The 11,268-nt window shown below is 51.4% G+C and overlaps 1 protein-coding gene across 4 annotated transcripts in view; it reads right to left on the bottom strand.

The window, feature by feature from the left end:
• Nucleotides 1–1,362: 1,362 nt before the first annotated feature.
• Nucleotides 1,363–11,268, bottom strand: part of Dapk2 (death associated protein kinase 2) — a 103,943-nt gene continuing 94,037 nt past the window's right edge. Inside the window, exons 10-12 of one of the 4 annotated variants that reach the window (XM_003480195.4) lie at nucleotides 5,012–5,101; nucleotides 4,814–4,897; nucleotides 1,363–1,986 (exon numbers count right to left, since the gene is read on the bottom strand). In XM_003480195.4, the coding sequence (XP_003480243.1) occupies nucleotides 1,909–1,986; nucleotides 4,814–4,897; nucleotides 5,012–5,101 (252 nt within the window). In that variant the 3' untranslated portion in view covers nucleotides 1,363–1,908. The other 3 variants (XM_063256935.1, XM_063256936.1, XM_063256938.1) reach the window with 3 other exon arrangements.

Consider the following 11,268-nt stretch of genomic DNA (forward strand, 5'->3'; position numbering starts at 1 on the left):
TCCAGCCAGGGGGACAAAGGCAGCCTGGCCCACCCTCCTTACTCAGCAGGCTTACAGTTCATTGTGGAAGAAGACAGTGACTGTTCCCTCGGGCTCCTTCCCGTCCATCTCCTTTCCACCTTGAAAATTTTTCTCCCCCTTTACTCCCTGGCTCATTTCTGCTACCTGCCTTTCCAGCTTCCCGTCCTTTCCCTCCCAGGTCCTGGCCTAATCTCAGAGTCTGACGTTTCTCACTCTGACTTCCTTGTGTCTTTTCTCAGGTTCTGGTCCACAACACCCTTCTTCAGGTCTGGGAATCAGGGCCTGGATCTCCACGTCCCCGAGGCTTTGCCACGTTCACTCCAAGGCCGAGGAATCCCATCCTTTTCCTCTGTTCTCCCTGAGGTCCTTCTCTGGCGTCTTCTGTCCACACAGTAGTAATTCTCTGCCCCCTATCTTGGCAGCAATAATTTCTGGCAAGTACATACTTTTCTAGGGATGCTATAACCAAGTACAGCAAAGCAGGTGGTATAGACAATAGAAATGTTTTCTGGGGCTGGGGATTTAGCTCAGCAGCATAAGTGCCTGCCTTCCAAGCAGGCAGTTGTGAGTTTGATCCCTGGTACCGAAAAAGACAAAAAAAGGAATGTTTCCCACAATCCTGGAGCCAAAGTCTGAAATCAAAGTGTCCTCACGTGAGGGCTGGTTTCTTGACAGGCCTTTTCTCAGCTGGCAGATGGCCATTTTTCCCAAGTATTTGCATGGTGTGCCCTCTGTACCCTAATTTACCTTCTTATGTTCCCTTTATCTCCTGTTGTCTTCTCTCTCTCTCATCCCTCTTTCTTTTTCTGATATGAGGTGTTGCTATTTTGCCCAGGCTGGCCTTGAATGCCTTGGCTTAGGTGACCCTCCTGCCTCGACTTCCTGATAGCTGGGAACACAGGTTTGTGCCACCCTGGGAACACCCAGCTAATGGCCCCTTCTAAACTCAGGTTAGGGCCCACCTCAGCGACCTCATTTTAATTGTTACCCATTTAAAGGCGCTATCTCCAAAGACAGTGACACGCTGTGGTACTGAGGGTTAGGACTTCCGCATGTGAGCTCAGGGAGGACACAACAGAGTGACAGCGCCCATAACAGCAGCAGTGACAGCATGGTGGCAGAGGGAGCATGGTTTTCTGGGTTAGCATCTGGGCTGCCCCCTTCAGGAGGGACGCAGCTGGCAGGTGTCCTGCCAGCAGGACTGGGGAGTGGTTCAGAATCACCTGCTGAAGTTCTGTCCCCATCCCCATCCCCTGTCCCCCAACCCTGCTTCCTCCCCAGCGTCACAATCACTCGGGCTACAGGGAACCTGGTGAAGATCACCCAGAAAGGAGCAAAGCATTAGGTAAACCAGAATTTTAATAAAAATAAAAAACATGACATCACAGTGGGCTGGCAATGGCTTGCTTTAGAAAGCCTAGATTGGTCAGTCTGACGTCCTGGGAGGGCACAGGATTAGTCCTTCTCTGAGTCTCCTGGCTCGCGTGTCGTGTCGTCGTGGGGGAGGCCTCTCTCTTGCTGGTGTGGCATCCACTGCCTGTGAGGAGAGTCTGACCTGCACCCCACGATGAAGCGATGAAGCGGGTGTTCCTTGACGTTGTTTTCCTAGGGCCACCTCATGTACCAAATTCTGAGGTAGCAGCCAGACAAAAGCCAATTCTGTGACTCGTTGAGAACTCTGGGGACACAGGTGCTACCTCCAGGGCTCCCGGGGTCCCCAGGCTCCCTGAAAACTCCACAGAATCCTGCAGGTCCCTCTCTTTGGCAAAGTACTCAGGGACGCAGGACAACTGTGTTGTGCCAAGAACGAGCTGAGCCCCAGAGTCTGCACAGAGGTGAGCCCTGTGGAGCCCAGCTACCGCTGGTGGCCATAGCAAGCCAAGCCAGCTAAGAGGTGCTGCTCCTCCTCCGGGGGTGGAGGGCTTTCCTGGTGATGTCCTCCTCGTTGTCACTCTCACAATTCCTCTGGGGGAAAGAAAACAGGCCCCGGGCCAGGGTCACAGGATGCTAGGCAACTGGGCGGTTAGACCTGGACCAGAGGCCAGTTGGTCAGTGCGACAATGTAGCCAGAAACCTCCTGCTCCTTCCAGAGACCACAGGCCAGGAGGACCACAGGGAGTCTGGGGCCTCCTTCCCAGGAGGCAAGAAAGCAGGCAGGGTGTGGAGGGGAAACCGGGCGCCAGGAGGGGCCAGATTATTAGAATGAAAATGACAGTGGGTGCCCTCTGTGGACAAGTTGTCTGTGGGCCTAGGGGTCCCCTGATGGGCCTAGGGAGAAAGACAGGGGTGGGGTGACAGCCACCACGTCACCCCTTCTTCCTCCACTGGCTAACGCTGCACCGGTGTGAAGGTTTGCTGCGAGCTTCTCCCAGGGAATAACTTCTGAGCTCCGTCTGGATGAAAGACGAAAGCACACAGTGCAGCCGGCCAGCTCCTACCCGGGGCCAAGGCGCTGTCTGGAGCTCATAACAGCTGTCCATTAGGGCCACATGGGGTAACTCAACTGTCACAAGTAGTAAAGGAACTAATGCAGACTCAAGTGAGTCATCACAAATCTACTGTTAGATGTTCAGTTTCAACGCTTCCTAAACAGGGGTCCTAGCATTACCTTTTTATTTTATTTCTTTGAGACAGAGTGTCACTAGGTAGTGCAGACTGGCCTTGAACTTGCTTATGGAGCCCAGGTTGACTTCACACTCATGATGATCCTCCTGCCTCAGCCTCCTGAATGCTTGGATTACAGGCATGTATCCATGCCCACGCTGGCTTTTTTTTTTTTTTTAAAGGAAACTCCTTTTGGGAAAAGTATGTAACAGGTTCCTGAAATCCAATCCTTTTCCAAACCTTGTAGGATAAGCCATTGCGCTGACTGTGCTGAGTGAATAGAAAGAGGCCCATCTCTAAATGCTTGCAAAGGGACAAAGAGAAGAAATCTGATCTTCCTTTCTTTCTTTTTCCTTTCCTTTCCTGCAGTTTGGGGATTGAACTCTGAACCTTCACACTGAACTATATCCCTAGCACTTTTTTTTGAAAGGTCTTACTAAGGTTTTCCTAAGATACCCAGACTGGGCTTGAATTTGTGATCCTCCTGCTTCATCTTCCCGGAGCGCTGGGGTGACTTCCTTTGCAATTCCTCTCTGGCCCTCTCCCCATGAACTACTTCATACCAAAGCAAAGGAGCCCAGGGCTCAGGCAAAAGACCCACATGCTGCCTCCCAGACGGCCCTAAAGCAGCTGGAAATCCAAAGTCAAGATCAATATTAGCCACACACATCCTGAGCCAAGCCTCGCTACAACAATAAAAATAACTCCAGCTCTGCTGAGCAGCAACTTTTTGGCATGAGTCAGAGTCAAAGGACAGCAAAGCAAGCCGGGTAAAGGAAGCCTGTGATTAACAGGGATTCTCATCCTAACCAAGGAAGAGTGTCCAGACGAGCAGATGCAGGAAGCACCAGAAGAGGTGCACAGCTGGCCAAAGACGCACAGGCCGGAATAAACAAGAGCTCAGGCAGAAGAGGGAAGATCCCAGGACACAGATGGGTGGCAGAGGGCTGTGCCCGACCCCAGGACCACGGTCACCTTCCACCCTGACCTGTGCCATCCAGATACCCTCAGTGAGCCGCTGGAAGGGGTGTCCAGCGAACTCCTACAAATCGCAGTATTCACCCTGGCACTGCTTTGTAAAGTTTGCAGGAGGATTTTACCCAATAATAACTGCGAACACACATGGAGCACTTACTTATAGGTTAAGCTCTAAGGACAGGGGTTTGCTTAAACCTCATGCCGACCCTATGAGGTGAGAACTGTGATCCACTCCATTGTACAAATGACCACATTTTGACCCAGAGAGGTTAAGACATTTCCTTGAGGTCAAACAGTCAGTACACAGCAGAGTTGCATCCTGGCAGTGTGGCAGTAAAGGCTGCACTATGGAGGGGTATATTATTCCATGTAAGTCTTTCATTTTAAATGTACCAGAAATACTGAGTGCAGGTAAGATGTCTTCTGTTTTGTTGTTGTTGTTGTTTGGTACTGGAGATGGCACTTATGTCACTGAGCTAAATCCCCAACCCAAAATGTCTTCTAAATATAATGATAATGGAAGAAATTGAAAAGAGGATGTAAGGCTCTCATCCTAAAGCAGATATTTAGATGGTGAGAAATAAAGTTTGGTTTTCTTTTTCTTTTTTTTTTTGGTACTGGGGAGTGAACTCATGACCTTGCACTTGCCAGGCAGGTACTTGTGCCACTGAGCTAAATGCCTGGCAAGTCTATTTGGTTTTTTTTGTTTGTTTTTTTTTTTTTTTTTGAGACAGACTCTTGCTATGGGGTTCAGGCTAACTTTGAACTCACTATGTCACTGAGGCTGGCTCAAACTCAAGCAATCCTCCTGCCTCAGCCTCCCAAGTGCTAGGATTACATCATTACACCTGGCAAAAAATAAATTTTGGATTGTCTGTGGTCCTCATTTCCCCAGTCCCCAGAGTACACCCTGGGTATGAGTCCTCTGGGAGGGGTTGAGGGCTTAGGGTACAGGAGCAGCCCTTTTGAAGGCCCCCAGGAAACGAATCGAGATCCTCCAGAAGCTCATGCTGCCCCAATGGAGCGCCCCTCTTGGCAACCCTCAAAAGTCCTCTAAACAGGAAACAGGGCCTATAGAACAGGCAGGAAACACTATCCAACTGCGGGGGTGCAGGAAGGAAGTCCCCTCCACCTCCAACTCCCCACCCTGCTCCCAATCTCCAGGCTACCCCTGGATTCTGCTCAAGCAAAGGGCACTGCAGGTACCCACCAGGTCCTCATCTGGCCTCAGGTGCACCTTCTTCATCAGGGAGCGGGTGAGGTGATTGCACAAGGAGACGATGCTGAAGGACAGCTGAGGGGTGAGAGCAAAGCCACCCGACCGTGAGAATGTGCTTGGCCCTGGGAGCCCCCGAAGGGAGCAGGGGCCCTGCCTGGACCCCGGGTCCCGCCCCAAGGCTGCACGCACCTTCCACCGCCGGCGCACATACTGCTTCTTGAAGTTCTGCAGGTTGACCAAGGACTCCCTGCGCGCCATGGCTTGCTGGCTGTCCACAGGCTGAGAGACAAAGCAGAAGTGGCAGCGGTGCAAGGCTTCTGCTGGTAGGCATCCACCTCCCCGAGGACCTCAGCCACATGGCATCCTGAGCCAGAGGCTCAGGTTCTCTGGAACAGGGAGAGCGCGAGGCAGAGGCCTCACAGATGGGGTCATTTTATAGCATCCTGGAATGCCCACTATGTACTGGGCTGGCTGGGGGCTTAGCACCAACCATATCTTACTGGCAGTTAGAAATCAGTGCTCTTAGAAGACAGATGATGGGAAGAAGGGCTTTGATGGGGGCTCCACTGGGGAGAGATGTGTATTTGGCTTTCACTGCCTGGCAACTGAGGTTTAGTTTAAATCTCTACTTCTCCAATTGGCCTGGCTCTGCCACTCTGAGCCTGCTTCCTGTCTGTAATAAGGGGATAATAACATTGTATCACAGGGTTCCCAAGAAGAAAATGAAGGTGGATAGAGTTTAACCTGGCACTAGTCAATAGTCACAAATTAGTATGAGTCTTCCTACCTTGCCATTTCCTTTTAAATTCTTTCTTTCTTTCATTTGTTCTTTTGTTGTTGTTATTGTAAACCAAGCATTTCCTACCTCAAGATAGGTTTCAGGGGTTTTAACAAGTCCCTGATGTGGTGTACAAATGTGAACACGTGAATGTGTACATGAATGTTCACAGTGACTACTCATAAGAACCAAAGTCTGGAAGCTACCCAGCCACACAGGGACTGAAGAATGGATAAACACAGCGCGATCTACCCACGCAATGGAATTACTAATCATCAAAACAAAGGCAGCCCTGGTACCTACTGCACCATGAGTGGACCAGAAAACATGTGAAAAGAAAGGAGCCAGACACCAAAGACCACCTACAGTGTGATTCCATTTTCCTAAAATGTCCAAAGCGGATGGATTAAATTGCTAGGGCTAGGGATAGGAGGGGCGAGGAATGTCTCTGAGATAATGAACATCTTCTGGAATTAGGCTGTGATTGCACAACTTTGTAGAAATATTAACAACCAAAGAATTGGATGTGGATTTTGTGGTATATGAACTCTATTTTAAAACTCCTGATGCAGTGTGTATGCGCAGTCAAGCTCCGAGCAGGCGATGGCTTTGTGGATGCTGAGGATGCAGTGACCCAAGGAAGTGAACGGCCCAGGATGAGTGTTGAGTCTCTGTGCAGCTCAGGCAGCTTCTCCAGGCTGTGTCTCCTTGGCCCTGTGCTGCTTCCAGGGCTGGTCTCATCCCCTGACCACACCCCCGTTCCTGTTCATCTTCCACAAGGTCTGGACCAGCATCAGGCAGGAGGCCCCTGGTAGGGCACCACCCTTACCCTGGAAGGACTCGAAGTGTTCCAGAGCCCATTGAAGTGTGAACTCCTTTGAAGCAATTTCCAAGAAAAACGCTCTTCCGTTGCAACATGCCCAAAGCCCCCATGTGCTCCTTTATCTGGTGTGACACACATCTTGGCAGCTTTGCAAGGGAAAAGACCCTGGTCAGCAACTTGAGGACACACAAACTCTCATCACGTTTCTGACAGGGCCCCAGCGCCATTCTCTACTCTGCCCAGATCTTTACACTGCTGGGGGCTTCACAGCTCAACAGGGCTGAACTGTTTCCCTGAGCTGCGGAAGACATAAACTGCAATGAAACCCCAGACTGCTTGCCCCACTGATGAAAGATCCTGGTCACCTTGATCAGCCAGCCCAGTGATGGCACCATGTCATGATGCCATGACTCCCAGAGTTCTCTGGGGGTCACAGAGCAGTGGGTAGGAAGTGAGAAGACAGGCTGATTCTCTCCCCCAAGAGGATACCGTGGTTGGAGCAAAGCGTGGGTATGGATGGGAGGGCAGAGAAGAAAAAAAGAGGGCATTGAGAGGACATGGCACCATACCCAGGTCCCCCATCCCTTTCCTTCAGTATCTGGCACACCTGTGGGCCTGGCCCAGGGTCCAGGTCCCACCTGGGATATATAAAAGTGGACGGAGGACAAGCCACCCCTGCTGAGGACCGGCCTTCCCTCCGCGCCAGCCACCAAGTGCTTTCTGAGTCACCCAATGGGCACCTTCTGTGGCCTCCTCCAACCCGACTTCCGCTCCTCTTCCCCTCAGTCCATCGGCTCCTGGCACACAGGACCACTTTAACTTCAGGTCTTGGCATTTCTGCCCAGGTTTCCTCTCCCTTGCTCTTTTATTTTGTTTGTATTTTCAGTACTGAGAGCTGAATTGAGGCAAGGCCTTCTCACTGAGCTACACCTCCAGCCCTAATTTATTAAGTTGACCAGACTGGGCTTAAACTTGCAATCCTCCTGCCTCAGCCTCCCACAGTGCTTTTCTTTTTTATATTCACTCTGTCACTTGGTTCAGATCTTTACTCAGACATCACCTCCCCAGGGAAGCTTTCTTTGACTGCCCTAAATAAAAGAGCACCCCAATCACCCCCACCCACACTCATAAGCCCATGCATGAGTCACAACCTGACATTTGGGTCTGTATTTTTGTGAGCCCCCTTCCCCCACACTCCCGAGCCCTGACATCTTCCCAAGGGGATCAAAAGGCAGCCTCCCCAGCCCATCACCATTTCTCCCTCTAATTCACAGATGCCTGCCTCTCCAGTGAGCTGGATCTGACCTTGGAGCCTGACCCTAGCAGGCGCCAGTACCCCTCACAGGGACAGTTTGAAGAAGTGGCAGGAAAGGGACCACTTTTTGTCCCCGTATCACCCAGGAGAGAAATGGCTGTGCCCCCAGCTGACGCCAACAGGTGGACAAGGGGAAATGTCAGGCAGGGTGGCTCCCGTGGCCACTGACGGTCAGTGATGCGCACTTGTGGCCATTGATGGTCAGTGATGCGCACTTGGAATTGCTTCTTGGCCCACACATGACAGCTAAGCCAGGAAGGAAGCCCTGGACTGTGGCTCTGCCCTGGCTTTTCCCAATCAGCGGCCTCCCTGGTTGCTAAGAGGCTCGACAACATCATGGCCTGAAAAGTCAGAGACACTGATTGCATTCCATCTGTTTCTAGAAGAAAATCAACACTTTGAATTCCCCTGGGGGTGTGCCAGGACCCCCACCTCCTAGCCTTGTGGTCCAGTGGTTCTAGGGAGCCAGGCAGTTCAGACCTGGCTCCGAAAAGCGGTTTGGCACCTGAGAAAAATGCTGGGAGGGGAGATGGAAGAGAGAAAGTGGGCTGGAGTCGGGTCTTGTTTATTTAGCTGCAGTCTTTGCAAAAGTCTAGCTGGGTATGATGGTGCATGCCTGTGAGTCCAGCTCTGAGTGGATGGCTGGACCATGAAGCAGCAGCCACCAGGAAGGGACAAAAACGGAGCCCTGGCCTTGCAGAAGAGGCAGCCCTCGGCACCGTTCTCTAAGGCTTCCTGTGCACACGACCCACAGACTACAGCTTTTCAGCCCCCGTGGTGCCACGTCGCAGACTCTGCTCATGGGAAGCAGGGAGTGCTCACTTCCCTTTCCATGACACAGGATGTCATGGTCTCTCAGGTCCCCATCCCTCCCCTCCCTCATTGTCTGCAGGAAGTACCCTTTGTGGGTGGCCCGCAAGCAGCTCTGTTCCCAGCAAGCCAAGGCACAGGCGAGGCCCGTGCTGCCTGGGTCTCCACCTTGTCCTGACCAGGTGGGAGAACCACCTGGGCCCAGGGCTGGCGGGCTGTCACCTGAAGGGACGCAGAGACGGGCAGAGGGGAAAATGTCCCTGTCCTCGCCTGGCTTGGCCTCACCTACTGCTGCTAGGCTTCAGCATGAGTATGTGTGTACGCTTTTCACTCTCTCTTACAGCTCAGTGGCACAGTGCCTGCCTGGCAGGCACAAGGTATTGAGTTTAATTCCTGGTACCAAAACAAACAAACAAACAATGTAAAAAAAATGGCTTATCTTTTCATCCACTTCTGCATGACCTCTGGTTTTCTAATTTTTTTTTTTTTTTTTTTTTTTGGTACAGGAGATTGAATTTAGACCTCGAGCTCAGGCAGGTTCTTATGCCACTGAGCTAAATTCCCAGCCTTAACTTTAATTCTTTTAATTAAAAAACATATTTATTTTGAGGCAAGGCTCACTATACATCCCAGGTGGGCCTCTAACTTGCAGTAATCCTCCTGCCTCAGCCTCTCAAGTGCTGGGATTACAGGCATGTGCCACCATACTCGGCTTTTTTAAACTTTTACTTTTTGTTTTTCAGGACTTCCAATTTTCTGAGTAATTTTTCACCCCCAGAAAAAGCTTCCAAGGCTCTCCTTCCTATGCTATTTTAAGAGACTTCTAAGATGTCACCCAAATGCCACTGGTGACCCGTGTTTGGGTTCTGTAACAGTTCACCCGTGAGAAAAGGGTGTCCTGTGAGTATGAAATAGGCACGCAGATTGGATGGAGAAATCACTGATTTTGTGAGAGGTGGTCCCAGCCTGGAGGGTATATCTATATTTTTTAACAAAGTCCTTATCTGAGACTCATGCTAAAGAATTTAAGAGTTGACTATATCTGAAGTTTGCTTTAACTTCAGATATAGTTAAAATTTGGATTCCAAATTTTCCATCAAAAAGGGGTAGGTGGAGATGAGTGAAGAGGACAGGTCAAGAGCTGGTTCCCACTGAAGGGGGTAATTGGGTAGGGATGTGGGATCCACTTCACCATTCTCTACTTTTACGCAAGCTGCAAAATTTTTCCATAACACAAAGTTTAAAAACTCTTTTTTAGTCTCAGTAATCTCCTGCTCTTTAACCTCCTCTCAAAAGTTCTGGGCTCCTGATCCCATCTGGCTCACTGCCATCCCTCCCAATTCCACACTAGCACAAGCCAGGCATAGTGGAGAATACTGTGATCTCAGCACTCTGGGAGGCTGGGGCAGGAGGATCTCCAGATTGAGCCTGGCCTGGCCAATTTAGCAAGACCCTGTTTCAAACTGAAAAGGAAGGCCCTGGGTTCAGTCTCTAGTATCACAAAAATAAAATGAGATAAAATCTCTGTTGGCGGTTTCTTCCTAAGGTTACAGCTGGGGTGGGGTGGGGGGGCCCATCCCTGGGAAGGCCTCAGCTCCCTGCTGTGCCTCTGCTGACCTTGTCTCAATCAGAAATCATCTCCCGGGTGTCTCAGGACATTTGCTGCCCCCTCTCATCATTCCAGGATGCCTCTCTCACCTCCCAGTTGGCTGGGGCCCCATCTGGCCCAGATACTGAGTCTTTTATTCAGGGGCTGTCTTGTCCTTATCTGTCACATACACACACCCAGTCGGAGCACAATCAAGTGTTTGTTCACCTGAACTGGCCCTTACAAACTCCCATACGCCCATTCCTCCCCGGGCCAAGAATCTCCACAGGCCAAGAATTTCACACGGGAGGCAGGACACTCAGCCACAGGCATTTGCAAAAGGTCAACAGGGAGGGTGATAGCCGGGCACACAGCCAACGAGGGCAGACAGTGTGGTGTGGTGCTGGCCAGAGAGAGGGGGAACCACCTGCAGGGCTGGGGCTCCTGGAGGCAGTGGCCCTGGCTTCCCCGTCATGACTGAGGTTCATGCAGCATCCTCTAGCATCTGCAAAACCATCCATGACCAATGATCACCCTTCCTGACTGGACTTGGACGAGGGTGGGGCAGAGAAGCCACACCCTCACTCTCCAGGTCCCGCATTGCCTCAGGGTCTGGTCCGAGCATGATTAAAACCCGCCATGATAGCAGGGTGGCTGCTGGGAGAACAGTGCCCCAGCCAGAGCTTCTGCCCTCTAGGTCCCAATGAAACATCCCCCTCCACGCCCCATTGCATCATCAGGCCCTGCACTGTGTGCTACTAGGGCAGGGCACTAGCTGCACCCCACCAGCCTCGGGGGCTCCCTCTGTATCAGCGTACTGCCAAGAAGAGCAGAGTTCCACTGGCAGGTAGTGGCCATGCCTCAATTCCCTCTGACTTGGCTTTAGAAGCTTTTTGTATGGAAAAACGTCCACTGAGGAGACATCAAACAGAGAAGCAGTGACCGAGAACGCAGAGAGGACAACTGTGGGAGGAAAATGACCTGCAGTTCTGAGCCCAGCTTGCAGACTGAGTGCAGGGGACTTGGGGCAGGTCCTGCCTTGTGAAAGGCCACAGGATGAGGGTTCGGGGTGGGTCACTGCCCAGGAGCCTCCCGGCACACAGTGTGTACCCCCCCCAAAGATCCAAGACTT

This window comes from Cavia porcellus, unplaced genomic scaffold (genome assembly GCF_034190915.1).
Source record: "Cavia porcellus strain 051 isolate PalLab524CR breed Dunkin Hartley unplaced genomic scaffold, mCavPor4.1 scaffold_10, whole genome shotgun sequence".
Classification (NCBI taxonomy): domain Eukaryota; kingdom Metazoa; phylum Chordata; class Mammalia; order Rodentia; family Caviidae; genus Cavia; species Cavia porcellus.